Source organism: Aethalodelphis obliquidens, unplaced genomic scaffold (assembly GCF_003676395.1).
Source record: "Aethalodelphis obliquidens isolate GAN/ISIS:26980383/991018 unplaced genomic scaffold, ASM367639v1 scaffold11, whole genome shotgun sequence".
NCBI lineage: Eukaryota > Metazoa > Chordata > Mammalia > Artiodactyla > Delphinidae > Aethalodelphis > Aethalodelphis obliquidens.
In genome coordinates, this window is record NW_020837955.1 from 28,516,353 (window position 1) to 28,535,577 (window position 19,225).

Below are 19,225 nucleotides of genomic sequence, written 5' to 3' on the forward strand. Positions count from 1 at the left end.
CATTAATCCGCTGTGATGTCACACATCTAGTAGCCTCTGGAAAACTCCACTGTACACTCATGAGAGAAGGAGAGTGGGAAAGGCAGATAACATCTTAGTATTACTATGAAAATAGATTTGATTTCATGGATCCCCTTAAAGGATCCCTGGGCCACATTTTGAGAACCGTGCCCTAAAATATGGCTGGTATTTACAAAACCACACTGATGTGAGTAAAGGAGGAACAAGTCCTTATGGAAAAGGCAGGTGGTGTCCTGGACTGCAAATCAGCTTACCTTTCAGCAGTGTCTCCTATGCTCTTCTGGGCTCACAGGCACTTACTTCTCTGCTCCTCTCCTCTAGATTTGTAGGCCGGGCCATGCCACACATGCTCCTTAGATGTCAGAATACTGGGTCTTGTTTTCTGCTAGACCATGAACTTCTTGAGGCCACGAGCCAGATCTATTTCATCTCATTCTCTAGTATCAAGCATATAATGCCTGGCACATGACAGGTGAATTTTACAGAACTGGACAAGGGTCCATGATAAAGATATTTGCAAACAGTCCAGGCATATGAATATGTTGATTTTTTAAATGAAAACCCAGATATTTCTCTTCTTTCTCTATATCATTCTTCATCAAATATTTATTGATACCTATAATATGCCAAACGCTAGAATAGGTAATGGATACAACAAAGACCAAGGCAGACTTGAGCCTTGCTCTTACACAATTCCACTTCATAGAGGAGACAGTCAAGAAACAAATAATTACAGATGGAAATAAATAAAGAAGCTGCCATCACCCAAAGGGGAGGCATGAGGTTGGGCTCCTTCAGTCTGGAGGACTGACTTTACTAGTCACTGCTAGTGTGCCATCTCCCTTGGAACCAAAAGAGCCATTTGTTGGTCTATGGGCTATTTAACAGCTGTATTGAGGTATCACTTGTATACCATGAAATTTACCCATTGGAAGCATACAGTTCAATGATTTATTGTAAGTTTATAGAACTGTGCAACCATCACCATGATCTATTTGTAAAACATTTCTGTCACCCCAGTGTTGCCTCTTGCCTGTTTGCTTGAGTCAATCCTGGCTCCAACTCCCAGCCCCAAGCAACCACTGATCTGATTGCTAGGAATTTCATATAAATAGAATCATACAACATGTAGTCTTTTATATCTAGCTTCTTTTGCTTAGCATAATGTCTTTGAGGTTTATCCATACTGCAGCATGTGTCAGTAGATACTTATTTTTTCAATTGGGGTATAGTTGCTTTACAATGTTGTGCTAGTTTCCGCTGTACAGAGAAGTGAATCAGCTATACATATACATATATCCCCTCTTTTTTTTGATTTCCTTCCCATTTAGGTCACCACAGAGCGTTGAGTAGAGTTCCCTGTGCTATATAACAGGTTCTCATTAGTTATCTATTTTATACATAGTAGTGTATATATGTCAATCCCAATCTCCCAATTACTTTTTTTAAAAAATAAATTTATTTATTTATTTTTATTTTTGGCTGCCTCGGGTCTTTGTTGGGGCGCGCAGGCTTTTCTCTAGTTGCGCTGAGCGGGGGCTACTCTTTGTTGCTGTGTGCGGGCTTCTCATTGGGTGGCTACTCGTTTCAGAGCACGGGCTCTAGGCGCACGGGCTTCAGTAGTGGTGGCACGTGGGCTCAGTAGTTGTGGCTCATGGGTTCTAGAGCTTAGGCTCAGTAGTTGTGGCACACTGGCTTAGTTGCTCTGCAGCATGTGGGATCTTCCTGGACCAGGGCTCAAACCCATGTCCACTGCCTTGGCAGGTGGATTCTTAACCACTGCACCACCAGGGAAAGCCCTCCCAATTACTTTTTATTGCTGAGTAGTATTCCACTGTAAGGCTGAACCACGTTTTGTTTATCCATTCACCAGTTGGTGGACACTTAGATTGTTTCAAGTTGCGGACTATTATAAATATGCTGCTGTGAACATTTGCATACAAATTTTGCACAGACATGTGTTTTCATTTCTCTTGGGTAGATACATAAGGGAAGAATTGCTGATTCATACGGTATGTATATGTTTAACTTTTTTTTTTAAACTGCCAAACTTTTCTAAAGTAGATGTACCATTTTACATTCCCCCCCAGTAATGTTTGAGGACTGAATGTCCTTGGTATTCTTTGGATTAGGCTTTTTGATTAGAGACATTTAGTGGGTGTGCTGTGCTATCTCATTTTTATTTGCATTTTCCTAATGACTAATGAAAGTGATCATTTTTTTCATATGCTTATTAGCCATTTGTAGTCTTTGGTGAAATGTCTATTCAGCTTTTTTTTTTTTTTACTTATTTATTTTCGGCTGTGTTGGGTCTTCGTTGATGCACCAGGCTTTCTCTAGTTATGGAGAGCGGGTGCTACTCTTCGTCGCGGTGCGCAGGCTTCTCATTGTGCTGGCTTCTCTTTGTTGTGGAGCACGGGCTCTAGGCACATGGGCTTCAGTAGTTGTGGCTCGCGGGCTCTAGGGCACAGGCTCAGTAATTGTGGCACATGGTCTTAGTCGCTCCGCAGCATGTGGGGTCTTCCCGGACCAAGGGTCAAACCCGTGTCCCCTGCATTGGCAGGCGGACTCCCAACCACTGCACCACCAGGGAAGTCCTATTCAGCTCTTTTTTAATTTTATAATTTTTTAATTGGGTTATTTGTCTTCTTCGTGTTGAATTTTGAGTTTTCATTTTCATGGTCCTGGCTAGTAGTCTTTTATTGGATATACGATTTGCAAATACTTTCCCCCAGGCTATGGCTTGTCCTTTTACTTTCTTAATGGTGAATTTTGAAAAGTAAAAGCTTTTAATTTTGGTAAAGTCAATTTATCAATTTCTTATTTTATGGATTGTGCTTTTAGTGTCTTACCTAAGAAATCTTTGCCTATCCCAAGGTCACAAAGACTTTCTTCCAGAAGTTTCATAGTTTTAGCTCTTATATTCAGGTCTGTGGTCTATTTGGAATTTTTGCACATAGTGTGAGATAATCATCTAAGTTGTTTTTTTTTTTTTAATATGGGTATTTAATTCTCCTAGCACCATTGAATTACCTTGGATCTTTTGTCAAAAATGAATTGGTCATAAATGTAAACGTTTATTTTTGGAATTTCTGTCTTGTCCCATTGATCTATATATCTGTCCTTATACCAATACTATACTATCTTGATTACTGTGGCTTTATAGTAAGTTTGAAATCAGGTGATGTAAGTCCTCCAATTTATTCTTTTTCAAAATTGTTTTGGCCATTCTAGTTCTTTCCATTTACATATACATTTAATTTATTTTTCAATTTCCACAAAAAAAGTCTGCTAATATTTTGATATGAACTGCTTTGAATTGCCATCTTAACAATATTGATTTTTCCAACTCATGAACATGGACTTGTTCTCCATTTATTTAGATCTTTAATTTTTCTCAGCAATGTGTGGTAGATTTCAGCATGCAGGTCTTATTTTGTTAAACTTACTCCCAAGTTCTGTATTCTTTTTGATTTTATTTGAATTAAATTTTCTTAATTTTCTTAATTTTATTAATTTCTTAATTTTATTAATTTTATTAATTAATTTTATTAATTTTATTTCCTGCTAGTACGTAGCAGCACAATTGATTTTTGTATGTTGATCTTGTATCTTGCAACCTTGCTAAATTCATTTATTAGTTCCAGTAGCTTTTTTGTAGATCCCTTAGGGTTTTCTACATACAGAATCATGTCATCTGTAATGAAGATAATTTTACTTCTTCCTTTATAATCAGGATGCTTTTTATTTCTTTCTTATGCCTGGTTGCATTGGCTACAACCTCCAGTACAAGGCTGAATAGGAGTAGTAAGAGCAGATCTTCTTTCCTCCTCCCATATCTTAAGGGGAAATCATTCAGTCTTTCATCATTAAGTATGCTATTAGCTATTGGTTTTTCATGAATGCCCTTTATCAGGTTGAAGAAGTTCCCTTTTATTCCAGTTTGTTGAGAGTTCCTATCATGAATAGGTATTGGATTTTGCCAAATGTTTTCTCTGTGTCTAATAAGATGATCATGTGTTTTTGTCCTTTATACTATTAATGCAGTATATTACATTAATTGATTTTCATATGTTAAACCAACCTTGCATTACTGGGATAAATCCCACTTGGTCATGTTGTTTAATCCTTTTAATATGTTGCTGGATTCATTTTGATCATTTTTTTTTTTTTGCGATATGCGGGCCTCTCACTGTTGTGGCCTCTCCCGTTGCGCAGAGCACAGGCTCCGGACGTGCAGGCTCAGCGGCCATGGCTCACGGGCCCAGCCGCTCCCCAGCATGTTGGAGCTTCCCGGACCGGGGCACGAACCTGTGTCCCCTGCATTGGCAGGCGGACTCTCAACCACTGCGCCACCAGGGAAGCTCCCATTTTGATAATATTTATAAAGGATGTTGGTGTCTTATGTTCATGTTGGGCATTTCTTGTGATGTCTTTAGCTTCTGTATCAGGGTAATACTGACCTCATAGATGAGTTGGGAAGTGTTCTCTCCTCCCTTTTTTTCTAAGAGTTTACATAGGATAAGTATTATTTTTTTGTGTTTTTTTGTGTGTTTTTTTAGGATGAGTGTTATTTTTTTCTTTAAATATGTGGTAGGATTCATTATTTAAGCCATACGATGCTGGGCTTTTCTTTGTGAGAAGTTTTAAAATTACTAATCCAATTTATTTCCTTGTCATAAGTCTGTTCAGATTTTCTATGTCTTCTTAAGTCATGGTTTATAGTGTGTTTATTTCTGGGAATTTGTACATTTCACCTAAATTGTCTGGTTTTTGGTATAAAATTGTTCCAAATATTTCCTTATAGTCCTTTTAATTTTTATGAAGTCAGTAGTGATGTTCCTCTTTCATTCTTGATATTGGTAATCATGTCTTCTTCCTTTTTTTGGTCTTTCTGGCTAAAAGTTTATCAGTGTTGTTGATCTTTTCAAGGAGCCAACTTTTGATTTCATTTATTTTCAGTTTCCTGTCTCATTGATTTCTGCTCTAACCCTTAGTCCTTTTTTTCTGCTTGTATTGGGCTTAATTTGCTCTTTTTCTAATTTCTTAATGTGGTGGCTTAGATAATTAATTTGAAACTTTTTGTTTCCAAATTAGGCAGATAAATTTTTTACTAAGTTCTGCTTTGTTACATCCCACAAATATTGATTGTTATTGTTTTGTTTTCATTCATTTCAAAACACTTTATAATTCCCATTGTAATTTCTTATTTGACTCATGAATTCCTTAGAAGTGTCTTACTTAATTTTCTAATATTTGGGGATTTCCCAAATTACTTTCTTTTGTTGTGGATTTCTAATTTAGTCCTATTGTGATTACAGAACATACTTTTTATGATTTAACTTCTTTTTAATTTGTTGAGACTTGTTTTATGGCCTATATATGGTCTATGCTGGGGGATATTCCATGTAATTTTTGAAAGAATATATACTCTGCTCTCATCAAGTGAGGTGTTCTATAAAAGTTAATTAGGTCGGGCTTCCCTGGTGGCGCAGTGGTTGAGAGTCCACCTGCCGATTCAGGGGACACAGGTTCGTGCCCCGGTCCGGGAAGATCCCACATGCCGCGGAGCAGCTGGGCCCGCGAGCCATGGCCGCTGAGCCTGCGCGTCCGGAGCCTGTGCTCCGCAACGGGAGAGGCCACAGCTGTGAGAGGTCCACGTACCACACAAAAAAATAACAATAATAAAAAAAAAAAAAAGTTAATTAGGTCAAGTTGGCTGATAGTGTTGAAGTCTTCTATATCTTTACTGATTTTCTGTCTAGTTATTCTGTCAGTTTTTCAAGAGCAGAGTATTGAGATCTCCAAGTATAATTATTGAACTCTCTATTTCTCTTTTCTTCGATCAATTTTTGCTTCATGTATTTCAGGACTTGGTTGTTAGGTATTTATATGTTTATAATTGCCATATCTTCTTGATACACTGACCCTATTATATTTATGAAATGACCCTCTTTTTCTCTAGGAATGTTTCTTGTCCTAAAGTCCATTTGTCTGATATTAATATAGACATTCCAATGCTCTTAAGTTTACTATTTGCATGGTATATATATTTCCTTCTTTTAACTTTCAACCTATATGTGCTTTTAAATCTAAAGTGTGTCTCTTTACACAGCATATGTTCTTGTAGACAGCATAAAGTTGGATCTTTTTTATCCAGTCTGACGATCTGCTGTTGATTGAATTATTTAGTCTAGTAACGTATGATTTTTTATCTTGCTGGATTTATGTCTGCCATTTTGCTATTTGTTTTCTGTATGCCTCATATCTTTTTGTCCTCTCATTCTTCTTTTCTGCTTTCTTTTTTAAAATAGATTTTTTTTGTGTGTATACCATTTTAATTCATCTGCTGATTTCTTAACTATATTTTGTTTTTTTGGCTGCATTAGGTGTTCATTGCTCTGCACAGGCTTTCTCTAGTCGTGGCGAGCAGGGTCTACTCTTCGTGGTGGTGCACGGGCTTCTCATTGCAGTGGCTTCTTTTGTTGCGGAGCACAGGCTCTAGGCACACGGGCTTCAGTAGTTGCAGCACGTGGGCTCAGTAGCTGTAGCATGCAGGCCCTAGAGCGCAGGCTCAGTAGTTGTGGCACACAAGCTTAGTTGCTCCACGGCATGTGGGATCTTCCCAGACCAGGGATAAAACCCGTGTCCCCTGCATTGGTAGGCGGATTCTTAACCACTGCGCCACCAGGGAAGTCCCTTAACTACATTTTTTATAGTTATTTTCTTACTCTTTGCTCTAGGAATTGCAATATATCTTCTACCTTTTCACAATCTACTTTAGCTTACTACTGACTTAGTTCTAATAAAATATAGCAAGTTTATTCCAATATGGCCATTTTTCCCCTCTTCCTTTGTACTATGATTGTCAAATCTGTATATATTATAAACCAAACAATACTGATGGTTGTCCTTATAATTATTGCTTATGCAATCTTTATGTTCTTGAAAGAAATTAACGGAAGATAAGAGAAAATATATATACAGTCTTCTATATTTACCCACATATTTACCATTTCCAGTGTTCTTCATTTCTTTCTCTGGATATGAGTTACCCTGTGGTGTCATTTCCTTTCAGCCTGAAGGACTTAATTTAGTATATCTTGTAAGGCTAACAAAAAATTCCCTCACTATTTATCTAGAAATGTCTTTATGTCACCCTCATTTGTGATTAATGCTATTGCTAGATATGGGATTCTTGGTAGACAGGTTACTCCCACACCCACATTTTTACCACTTTGAATATGTTCATCTGTCTTCTCCCTCCATTGTTTCTGGTGAGAATTCAGCTATCAATCATAATGTTGTTTGCTTGTACATAACGAGTTATTTTTGTCTTGCTGCTTTCAAGATTTTCTCTCTCCCTTCTCCTTCTCCTTCCCTCTCCCTCTCCCACTGCACATGTGTTGATATTCTTGCCCTTGTCACACAGGTCTCTGAGGCTCTGCTCATTTTTATTCAATTTTTTTTTTATCTTTCTCATCTTCAGATTGGATGATTTCTATTGGCAAATGTTCAAGTTCACTGATTCCTGTTCATTTAATTTATTGTATTTTTCAACTGTAGAATTTTTATAGTTCCTCTTTCTCTATTGAGATTCCCTATCTGTTGAAGCATTGTCATCATAATTTCTTTTAATTCTTTAAATACAACTTCCTTTAAGACTTTGACTAAGTTACACTAGCTGCTTTGAAGTCCTTGTCTGCTAAACCAACATCAAAGTCACTCAGGATCAGTTTGTATTGACTGCTTTTTTTTCCCCCTTGAATATAGATCATCCTTTTTCATTTTTCTTTTCTTTTTGTCATGTCATAATTTTTTGTTTAAAACTAAACATTTTAGATGATATGTTGTAACAACTCAGGGTTCTGATGGTTTTAAGTAGCTTGCCTGAACATAATCTGCAGGATCTATCTCCCCTGCAGTCTGCTCGGTTGTTGCTTTTTTTTTTTTAATTCTTATTTTTATTTTATGAGCCTGGCTTCCTAGGGGTTGCCCCTTTGCACACATAGCTTAGTGGCCAGCCAATGGCTGAGCAAAGACTGTGCTCAAAAACCTTGAACCCGTAAGGCTTCCATCCTCTGCCAAGCGATCTGTATGTGGGTTGAAGAGAACATTCAAAGTTCAGCCAGTTCTCAAGCCTGCCTTGGCTTTGACTTTTCACTGGGGTCTCCCAGGTCTCCCCAGCATATACACATACTTTCCCAATCAACAAAAGATGTGTGGAGAGCTTATCTGGCACATCTATGGCTCTCTCATTTCCAGAACCTCCCCATCACATTTTTGGTTGATCTGTCACTCATCCTGACCGGGACTGCCACCTCAGGCCAGCAAAACTGTGCTGTTTCCCCCATTCATTTTCCTACAGAGTTTGCTACTTTTATTGGCAATGCCACTGGCTTTTGCCTTCTGCTCCAAATCAAGTCAGCCTCCTCTGGCAGTCCTGCCCTGATAAAACCATCTTCCTAGCCAACTAAGCCAGAGGGTGAGGTGGGGATCGTCTTACCCAAAGTTCTGTCAGCTTTCTATGAATAAACACTTCTCAGTTTGTGTTTTGCCTTCAGTCATTATCCAGGGCCCTGAAAAGATTGTTTTAACAATTGTTCAGTTTTAAACTTGTTTTCAGGGGAGTGAATTTGTTGACCTCTTCACTCGGAGCTGGAAGTCCCCTGTCGAAGAATTTTGCTAGTCTGTATAAAAGTATGTAGGATGTGGTTGCAATGAAAGGCCTTAGCCTTGACTCCTTGTGGCTTTTGGCCCCTTACTTCCCAGAATTCCCAGCCCTCCTCCTCAAAGAGCTTCCAGTGGCTGAGGTTCCCTGAGATGGGTAATGACCAGCTCCACGCGCTTTCACTCCATTCATTTCCCCATCGGCAGTGTGACTGTCAAAATCGAATCTTTGCATGTGCTTACATCAGCTTCAAATCCAGGGCAGCACTTTGCCCATTAACTGACCCAAAGGCAACAGGTGGGACCTGTTTTTGGCAGAACTGTTGAAGAAAGATGGCCTAGTCATCAGCCTGTTTCATTTATCTCTATCATCTGGGAATACAATATAGATAGTATCAGACTCGACAAAAGGTACATTCTATTTTCAGTTTTTTGTCTAGACGGAGAAGACTAAGCACTTGGATATCTGAAACACCTACCACGAAAAATAAGAAAGATGGGCGCAGTGGAAGGCCAGAGGGGGGAGCACTGCTTGTTCGCTTTCTCTCCCTATGTTCTTTTTTTTTTTAAAGAAAAAAGTTCAACCCCACCACCCACTCGTCAGGTGATTGGAGACTGTAGTTGTAAAAATGTGCTGCAGGCAGAAGTTCTGAAAAATCCCAGAAAGTGTTGAAAACATCTCTAAACAAGGTATTTTTCTCCTGCACCTTTCTTGCTAAAGGTCCCAATTGCTGCCCAGAAAACTAGTGAGAATGTTAGCTGCCAAATAAAAAATTTATGACAGTGTTTGGCAAAGGACTATCTCGCTGCTTGTTTTATACATTTCCACAAGGCACTTGAAGGCAGCCTCTTTCTCCTTCTCCCTCCTCCTCCCACACTTTGGGTACATGTACCTTACTGATCACTGTTCTGGGTTTGTTCTCTAATAAAAGAGCAAACTCCTATAAAGTAGGATTAAACAATATAACTTTTTTCCCTTCAGTAACCTCGGAAAATGTGAGGGAAGTGTTTTCAAATATGATGCGTTGCATAGAAGGGGAAAGAAATGCTGGGTTCACTTGTTTGGAATAGGCCCATGTATAAGGAAAAAAAAGAACCTTTCGATTAATGACCGGAGACGCTTAGTGGCAGAAGGAATCTTAGAAATCCTCCAGTTCTTGCAAACCCCCGCAGCCAACACTTTGCAGACAAGGAAATGGGGACCCGGAAGGAGACAGTGTCCTGCCTAAGGTCACACAGGCCGAGCCCACCTGGGAAGAGAGCCTGGCTCTCACCTGGGTACCACGCTGTACCCGCCACATCACACCACAGCTCGCGTCACTTTTGTTTGTTGGGGATCCCCCCAAGCCTGTGCACTTATGGTGTGTTTTATGAGCATTAACATTCTAGGCTATTCTACTTTATGAAAATAAAAACATTTTCTTCCCCAAAACTCGTTTTTAAAAATCTAACGCGTTAAAAGTGAGTCAAGATAGGGCAACAATACTACTGAAATGGCACTGCCTGCCTGTGTCAATTAAACCTCCAGGCTGTGTCATTAAATGTTTACATGAACCTTTCAAAAGGATAGGGGGTTGAGGGGAGGTGTTTAGAAAAAAAGTTTTGAAGCGAGTTTGAATGTTGATTACATAGGTTGGTGATCACCCTGAAATATTTTGCCTGCCTGAGAAAGCAAAATTATGTCTCAGTCTTTTCAAAACAGTTATCAGATTATGCTCTCAGTTGTTAATTAGTGCCGTTTAGCACGCATTTCATCATTCTTACTTATTCAGAAGCCTGGCTGCACCCTTGTTCCTTGCCTGGCTTCTGTCCGCAGAAGCATCTGCTGTGACCGTCGCACGCACGCCCGGCAACGCTGAAGCACGGGGCCAGGGCTGCGGCTGCCTTTTGCTGTGGCGGAGTTAAGGAAGCGAGTGTTATTTGATATAAAGTACTGCGGACAGACCAGAAGTAAGCGGATTATTTCAGGCAGCGTTAGGAGGTAACTGGAGGAAGATTAGCTCTCCATGAGGCAGATATCATAAGCAAATTAGAAAACCTCCCCAATTAGTACAAGAAACCCAGATTTGTGCTGTTTGTGATCTTCTGCTGAAAGGCAAAGTGTCGACGTTATAGGCTCGAGTCTTGATTTAAGTTGAAATGTTGGCATTTCCTATCAGTGCGTGTTAGCATCTGAGGCTGTGTACTGGCTTAGTAAGCGAAGTAAATCCCTATTCTCCCTGGCTGCCAAGTCTTCCCCATTCCAACGTTCTGTACATTGGTAAGGTTTTCTTTGGCCCTGGAATAACCTCTAGGGCATATTATAATATTTCGATGCTGGGAATATTCAACATGACTCCAATATCCCACACTTAATCTCTCTTTCGTCTGTCTTACGGCACATGTGTCATGCTGAAGTCATAAAAACGGAGTGTGCAAAATGCCAGATGCTACAAACGCAATTATATACTTAAAACTAGCTTCCTCGGGGCACTGCTTGAAATCTGAACTGGGCCCTGTTTTCTCAAACAGGGTGACACTTTTCTGCTAAGCTACCGATCGTGTGCTCTGACAGGAAGCACAGGTCCCCTTCTGAGGCCACCATGCACACGCAGGTCATTCTAGAATTCAGACCAGGCACTCTCATCCTTGCAACATCATGGCAGTCCCAGGCGTGTTTCTGTTTTATTCTCCGAGTGCACTGTGTAGTCTCCGGCGTCTTGACCTCTGATGTTTTGCACAAGTTGTATGTGGCAAAAGCCCTCAGCAGACCAAGCCTGACTTGTCTAAAGAAAATGGGGTAGCTGTACTCCTCGTCTGAAGATTTGAAATGCATTCCAAATAAACTTTTCACCAGAATTCGAACAACCGCAAAGCTGAGAATTTATTTTGCAGTCTTATCCAAGGAGGAAGGTAATGTTTTTGTCTCTGTGTGTGGAGGCTGATAAACAGTGCCTATTTTTCTGGCTGTAAACATAGTGCATATTCATTACAAAAAAATTTGGAAAAATGTGGTGAGTCACAGAAGATTTTTTTTAAATCACCATGATCTAAACACAATCATTACTTTCATTTCAATGTATTTCTTTCCAAATTTTGTTCAAGTTTATCCTTTTGTAAAATTAGGATCCTAATATTCATAGTGTTTTTAATCTTTGCTTTTTACCTAATATATCATGCGCAAGAAAATTGGTGGTCTTAATGACAAGCAGAATAGGACAAGACCCTCTCATACCTTCTGAATGATCAAGAACAAATTTATTCAGTGTAGTTTTAGTATTCTACTTCAGTATATATTTTTCTTTGAAAATTATCAGTATCCCAATGGTATTTATGGCAACTTTCAACTCACCAATGTTATATGAAATACTGTCATATCACTCTATTTCTTTGAGGAGAACTTTGCATTTTCTCTGGTTTTACATGCGTGATCTAATTTGAACATCACAAGAAGCTTTCAGGTAGGAAAAAAAAAAAAAGAACAGATGTTGTTATCCCTGATTTGATTCATAAATGCAAAGTGAGCTACACTATAAGATGCGCCGTGATGCCAGCCATTATTCTTCCCACCACGCACTGCACGTGGTCTTTGAAACTGGACCTCATTTTAATTTATTTATTTTCTTTATTTTATTTGTGGCTGCGTTGGGTCTTCATTGCTGCGCGCGGGCTTTCTCTAGTTGCGGTGAGCGGCGGCTACTCTTGATTGTGGTGCACGGGCTTCTCATTGTAGTGACTTCTCTTGTTGCGGAGCACGGGCTCTAGGTGCGCAGGCTTCAGTAGTTATGGCTCACAGGGTCTAGAGCGCAGGCTCAGTAGTTGTGGCGCATGGGCTAAGTTGCTCCGCGGCATGTGGGATCTTCCCGGGGCTTGAACCCGTGTCCCCTGCATTGGCAGGCGGATTCTTAACCACTGCACCATCAGGGAAGCCCCTGGACCTCATTTTAAATACCAGCTTTGCCACTGACTAGCTGTGCAACCTTGGGCAAATTAACCTCCCTAAGCCTCAGTTTTCTTCTTTGGAAAATCGTAACATTGATATCTTTGTCACAGATTTGTAATGAGGATTAAATAAAAGAATTTGTGTGAAGTGCTTCGGATAGCATAAGGCACCAAAAAAGTTAATTTTTTTCTCACACATTCTCTCTTTCTTATAACATTGTGAAGAAAGTATTATGTTTCTTTTTCCCATTTACTCAATTCTTAGTTTAGCATTATTTTAAATAATAATTATATATGTAATAATATACAATTTAAGAAAATGTAAAAATACGTAATAGAAAACAAAAAACACTCGCCAACCAAATACAAACACTGGTACTTCTTGGCTACATTTCCTTCCAGTCTTTTTTTAATATTTTCTGTGCAAAGGCTTGCCATTTGTTTTTAGACATGTCAATTAGTGTCTTAAACCACGGAATATGGCTGGTAGTTAAGGCATGTGTTTTAGAGAACATGGTCTGCATGCCACCACACCCTGTTCTTGCTTCTAGCTCTCAAAAGAGCTGTCCCTTTGGAATCCTACCTCCATTGGCAGTAAACCAAAATGAGGAGTCAGATGCGTGGTCACGGCAGGGGTGCGATGAGGATGTCTCCAGAACCTGAGGTATCTGAATGCATTGATGAGACCCTCACCCACTGGTCCTGTGGCCTTGGAGTAAATTGTGTAAAACCCAGCCCACCCATTCACAAAACCAGCTTCTCTGACAATAGAAAGGGGTTGGACTTCAGAAGCCACAATCTGTCAGGCCCAAATTCGGCCTCGTTGTCACCCAGGGCATGGGCAACTCAGAATTACGACACTCAGGTATCTTCAACCACTGGGAAAGAAAAGCCTTTCCTAGACCCGTAAAAGGTGTTCTGTTCAAGCTGAAAGGAAAATACCTACAGCCAAGCATCTCCTGTCAGCTAAGTTGATAGTTCTCTATCAAGTCAACCATTAGTGAATACATTGGTTCTCCTTTTTTTTTTTCTTTTTTTGCGGTTCTGCCTTGGCTATTCCCAAGACTTCTCTGAACCAGTTGGGCAAAATTGATTTTTATTAGTTCCACTGGCCTTGTGGAAAATTATCTCATGAACTGATTTTTATAGGAAGACTCAAAGCACAGCACAGGGTAAAAAATAAGCCTATAGCAGTCAAAACTGTTGTCTGAAATGTCTTCAGACTGGAAGGCTGAATTTATTGCACAAAACAAGTACTAGCAAGGCGGAGGTGTGCATTCCTGCTCATTATCACTGGAAAGGAGAACCAAAAAGCCGAGTAAAAAATTAAATTTTAATAATGCCACTGATATTTTCTAAATCTTTCCTGACAGAAAGATTCTCATTATTTTTATCTGTCTCCGAGTAGGTTCTTTTAGTGCCATCTCAGAAATGGCCTCAGCTATGATTGTTTTCTAGGCTTTAAAGCATCTGAAAAACCAAATATATACAGAGAGAAATATGCTTTAGATTGTTCAAGGAAGGGCCGTGACCGTGGTAACATTTCAGCTAGCGTATCTGCAGCCAACATTTGCTGGGAACGCCTTCTGCTTCCAAAAGGAGGTCCGTGTTATTAAGACAATTGAAGTAAATCCCCAAACAAAGGGGACCACGATCCACTGCACTTGGCTACGGGGGAACTCAGGAGTCCCAAGTTTGGGTTCACTCTGGAAACTGCCCCATGCTGGCCACAAAAGGAGATTCAAGAAAAAATGGAATTATCTTATTGTTTCGGTAAACGTGCAAACTCGCCTTCCAAGTATCACATAGTACAGAATTGTTTGGGGGATAGGAGGGAAGATAAAGCCAGAATCATTAAAGTAGCCAACCCACAAAAATGTGAATTTTTTTGTTTGTTTTCTTAGTTTTTTAGTGCCTGTGTATAAACCTGTCTTGGTCCCGAAAGGATTTACAGCAATTTACCAAAATGTATACAATAGATTTTCTATATAGTAAATGAAGTCCGGGGGGAGGTTAACACACAAACTGTGGAATAGCCCATAAGTTTGTGAGAAGTGGGCCACAAATTTATCTCCAGGCATCTGGCAGGCGACTTGAAGAGGAAGACGGTTTCAGTTAGATGAGCTGAAAACACAGCTCCTTCCTCCTTCCCCCGACCCCAGCACCTTCCCATGGGACCTCATCACAGGGACACACGCCGTGCAGGGTAGTAAACATGTTCAAGAGCATCCCTACAGGAAACACGAGTTCCACAGGTCTGTCTCCTGCTGTCCCTCTGTCCAAGCAGGTGGCGTGGTGCCGAGCACAGCCAAGCGCGCATGCGCGAGCCTGAGCAAAGCCAGTGGTGCAGACTCTCGCGGGCTCCGCTCCTCCAGAGGAGACTCCTGTGTCTCGAGGAGAGGGGCACCCCATTCGTTAGGCCCCTCGATCAACCCTGTTTCCCTAGGCTGGACTTCTGACGAGTGTTCGGCAGGGGAGTTTGAGGCTCTACCCAACTCCATTAGAAACCTCCAATGACACCCCCTTAAGCTGGTAAATAGGGCACCCACGTAGGGGTCTGGGTTTCACCATCTGCTTGTGAAAATGAAGGCCAGGGAGCTTGAGGCCAGTACCTCCAAAGAATGACAGAGGAAAGAAGGGCCTCTTCTTTCTAAGATTCAGGCTGCTTTTCGGCTCAGTCTCTGGAAAGAGCCCTCCTGACTTGTTGGTTTTTCTATTCGCTGCAGTAAAGGAGCTGAGTTCAAAGGCCGCAGTATTCCTTGGCAGTTTGTTTTCTTTCTTTTTATCAAGTCCACAGGTGTGGATGTCAGCAAACATCCTCAGGGATGCTTGGGTCACATATATTTACTACCACTTTAGAGAGGGGGAAACTGAGGCCCATTTCCTTGTTTTTCACAAGATCACGCAACAGATTGGGCGTGGAGGCCACCCTGCAAACCTCTTTGCCACTCACCCTCCGAAAGACACCACTTGGTTTCCCATCTCAGGCCCACTGACTTATAAGACGTTTCACATAAAATGTACACCCTCCTCCTTGAGAAGTACCAGCCAGGCTCTCCAGCACATTCTGCAGGCTGTGAGGGTCAAGGGGGCTGCAGATATGCAGTCCAGCCCTGACCTCTGCCTGTGCTTTTCATCCCCTTGTGAGAGGTCCAAAAGGCACACACAAGCTGGTTTGTGGCTTCTGTTGACCTCTCTCTAGCCCTTGACCCTGCGGTTAGGAATCAGTTATGGGCTAAGTTGGATGCACTCAGTGTAGACCCTGGTTATTGAAGCTCACGCAGAGGTTGAACTTCAGACTTCCACAGGGTCAGGACAGCTGGGCTTTTCCTGCCTCCGAGGGGATCTCCAGCAATGCAGGGCAGGGAGGCTCTCCCTCACCCACCCCCTTCCTTTTAATTCATCCCTGAATAAGTGGTCAGAGGTCACAGACTGAAGACCAGAGCCACTCTGACCCCCAGACAGATGTTTTTTGTTTGGCTACCCAGTGTTTTGGAAAACTTTTTCTTAGTTGCCAATATTTAAAACTTGAGAGATTTCACAGAAAGAACACAGTTTCTGGCTTCTCTTGGCAAAAAAGAAGATCTGGCCGCACTGAGCTGACTCTGCGTACCAAGGGCAAGTAGGAGCGGCACCCCAGTTTAGAATGAGGGCAAGCAACCCCAGTTCTCCAGTCCCCTCTCCCGACGCCTGCAGCCCTCAGACTGGAGACTCCCCTTCCCCCCCACCGGACTTCCTTCCTTAGTTAGAGAAAAGAATTGCGCACGTTCCCGGGCTGGCAGGTGACAGGGCTTCACCTGCGCAAACCTGGAGATCCTGCTATCTGATGGCCACCCTGCCCCACCCTCCTCCCGCCCAAAGAACTATGAGTCAGCCCTCATGCTTATCTCAAATAAGCCTTCCGAGGAGGCCACCTTAACCTGGGGTCACCTGCTCAGAAATGATTAATGCTGCTTGGGGGTATGTAAAATCAGTTTCAAGGGGAAGATTGTGAGGGAGATACAAGTTTGAGCAGACAGGGCACACGCTGCTGGGTGCCTCCTGCAGGGCAGCCCAGGGATTCGAGTCACCAGAAAGCCCCTCCACCTGGACTGGAGCGGTGTGCCCAGAGCCCAGGCGAGGGCCACCTGATGGGAGCTGGAAGCAGGGAGGGCCTGTGAGGAACCACAGGGGAGATGGAGCTGCTGGGAAGGCAGAGGAAGAAAGGGAGGAATGCCCTGACTTCTCTCTCCCTCCCATCCCCACTGTCCTGCCAGCGCCTCCCATTGGCTGAATGCAGTGGGCGGCCAGTCATCAGGGGTTGGGGTAGTGGAAGAGGAGCCTCTTTATGAAATAGAGCAAAGCAACGAAGGGACAAGAAAAGGGGCTGAGGACAGGCAGCCCCAGGACTGGCACAGTGGGGATATGAATTAAGACACATCCCATTCAGCCACAGAATCAGATCTGGACGAGTGATAGAAGTTCTGATGTTATGATCTAGAAAACGTGACCACATCCCTCAAGAGTTGACAGAGATGCAGGTGACTGATAAACCTTTGCCAAAATAGTTTATTCCCCTGACATCAGGAAAGCAAAAAGGTGTAAATCCATGACTATTAGGAGATTAGTATCTAGTGTCAGATCTTGCAGGAAATGATGTTAAAGCCCATCACAAAAGCCAAGGCAGCCTTGTCTCCACCAGTGTGACCTCAGCCAGCCCTAATCCAGAAGAGGCATCTTGGCTGTCAAGGGGTGTCCCCAGGGAAACTAACAGAGCTGGGGGGCGCCGCCTCCGCCTTCCTGGGTAACTGAGGTAGCTGCTGAAGGCGGGGCTTCCAGGAGAGTGGCTGAGCCTGGACCCCACAAAGCAAGCTAATCAGGGGCAGCGCTAGGATGTGCCCCACGGGAATCTGCAGAGGAATCTGCAGGCTTTCCAGGCCAAGGCACCTGAGCAGGGGGATGCCTACTGGAGGGGAGGGGGGCAGCCAAATAAGGGGGAGTCTCAGGACTCATTGTGGGGAGATCAGTGAGCGACAATAGGAGTAGAGTTATGAAATAATAACTATTACAGTTCTTTATTGAGCGGTTACTATTGCCAGGCACTGGTCTAAGCACTTCATGTTGAATTAACTCATTTATTTATTAATGTAATTTATTGACCAAGGTGCTGCTATTATTGGCCCCATTTTCCTGAGGAGGAAACCGAAGCATTGGTTCTTTGGAACTTTCAGGTTCCTTGTATTGGTATTTTCATCTTTCTTTTTAAACAGAAGACTGATGGAACGTTGTCCACTTTTTATTTTGCCAAGTAAGAGAGAGTAGTTTCCAAAGAGAGTGTACATTTCCAATGTCCAAGTTCGGGACACTGGGAGAAAACAGTGGCATCTACTATCATCATCACTCTACAAAATAAAGAATATTTTCATGCTAAAAGGGCGAAAAGGACATCATCTTGGAGAAGTAATGAAGTAACTTGTCCAAGTAACTTGCCCAACTGGTGTGAGGCAGATTCAAATCCGGGCAGTTGGCTCCAAAACTGAAGGCGGCTGGTCAGCTTCTGCTCATGGCTTCTCTGGAGGATAAAGAGGGTGTGGGCTCTTGGCGAGGGAGGGGCTGGGGGTGGCTCGTTCAGGAGGGCAGTGAGGTTGCTTTCCAATACAGGGCAGGACCCAGCGGAAGTGGGGAACCTCCCTCAGGGCACCCAGCAGGAGATGCACAGGGAGAGAGTGAGAAACACCTAAAACCGGGAATGGGAGGTCATCCAGGCCTGACGCCGAGGAAGGTCCGTCTCGCACCGAGAACTTTACCGGGGCCGCATGCGGAGTGGGGCTCGCCTTCGCCCCGGGTGGGTCTAAGCCACCAAATCTGGGTCCTACCTAATAAATCAGGATCATCGTGAAGATTAAATGACATCCCACAAAGAGATCTGCAGTCCTTTCCCAAGATCACACAGTGAGTCTAGCTAATTTTCCCACCTGATACTCTTTTCTGTCTAGCACTCTTTTCTACCAGATGCACTAAATTCAATCTTCAGCAGACTTGGAATCTTTGTACAGCACATCCCTTCATCTGTATGACAGGTGATGTTGACGTCATAAAAAATCGTGTGGTACGAGGTCACTGGGCAAGGGACAGTCACTGGTGAGCAACCCCCAGAGGACGATTGCTTTTAGTTCTGTCCCTGAATCTGGTGAGGGATCGGGTGATCATGCATTTACCTAAAAGAGAGGGGCTGAAAGGACACGGCCAGTGTGCCAGCGACTGAAGAAAGCTGATGAGCTATGCTCCTGAATAGAAATGAGTATTAGGGGCTTCCCTGGTGGCGCAGTGGTTGAGAGTCTGCCAGCCAATGCAGGGGACTATAGGTTCGAGCCCTGGTCCGGGAGGATCCCACATGCCGCGGAGCAACTGGGCCCGTGAGCCACAGCTACTGAGCCTGCACGTCTGGAGCCTGTGCTCCGCAACGGGGGGCCACAATAGTGAGAGGCCCGTGCACCGTGATGAAGAGTGGTCCCTGCTCGCCGCAACTGGAGAAAGCCCTCGCACAGAAACGAAGACCCAACACAGCCAAAAATAATAAATAAATAAAAAGCTGATGCAGCCACAGATAAAATAAATTTTTTTTAAAAAAGGA

At 42.6% G+C, this 19,225-nt stretch overlaps 1 protein-coding gene across 10 annotated transcripts in view; it reads left to right on the plus strand.

Moving 5' to 3' along the window:
* VTI1A (vesicle transport through interaction with t-SNAREs 1A) overlaps window positions 1–19,225 on the plus strand; it is a 367,980-nt gene that overhangs the window by 324,354 nt on the left and 24,401 nt on the right. The window contains exon 9 of one of the 10 annotated variants that reach the window (XM_027112591.1): window positions 13,164–13,276. The exons of the other annotated variants lie outside the window; for them this stretch is intronic. Coding sequence (XP_026968392.1) covers window positions 13,164–13,275 — 112 coding nt within the window. The 3' untranslated portion in view covers window position 13,276. The remainder of the gene's footprint in view (window positions 1–13,163; window positions 13,277–19,225) is intronic. 10 annotated transcript variants of the gene reach the window in all.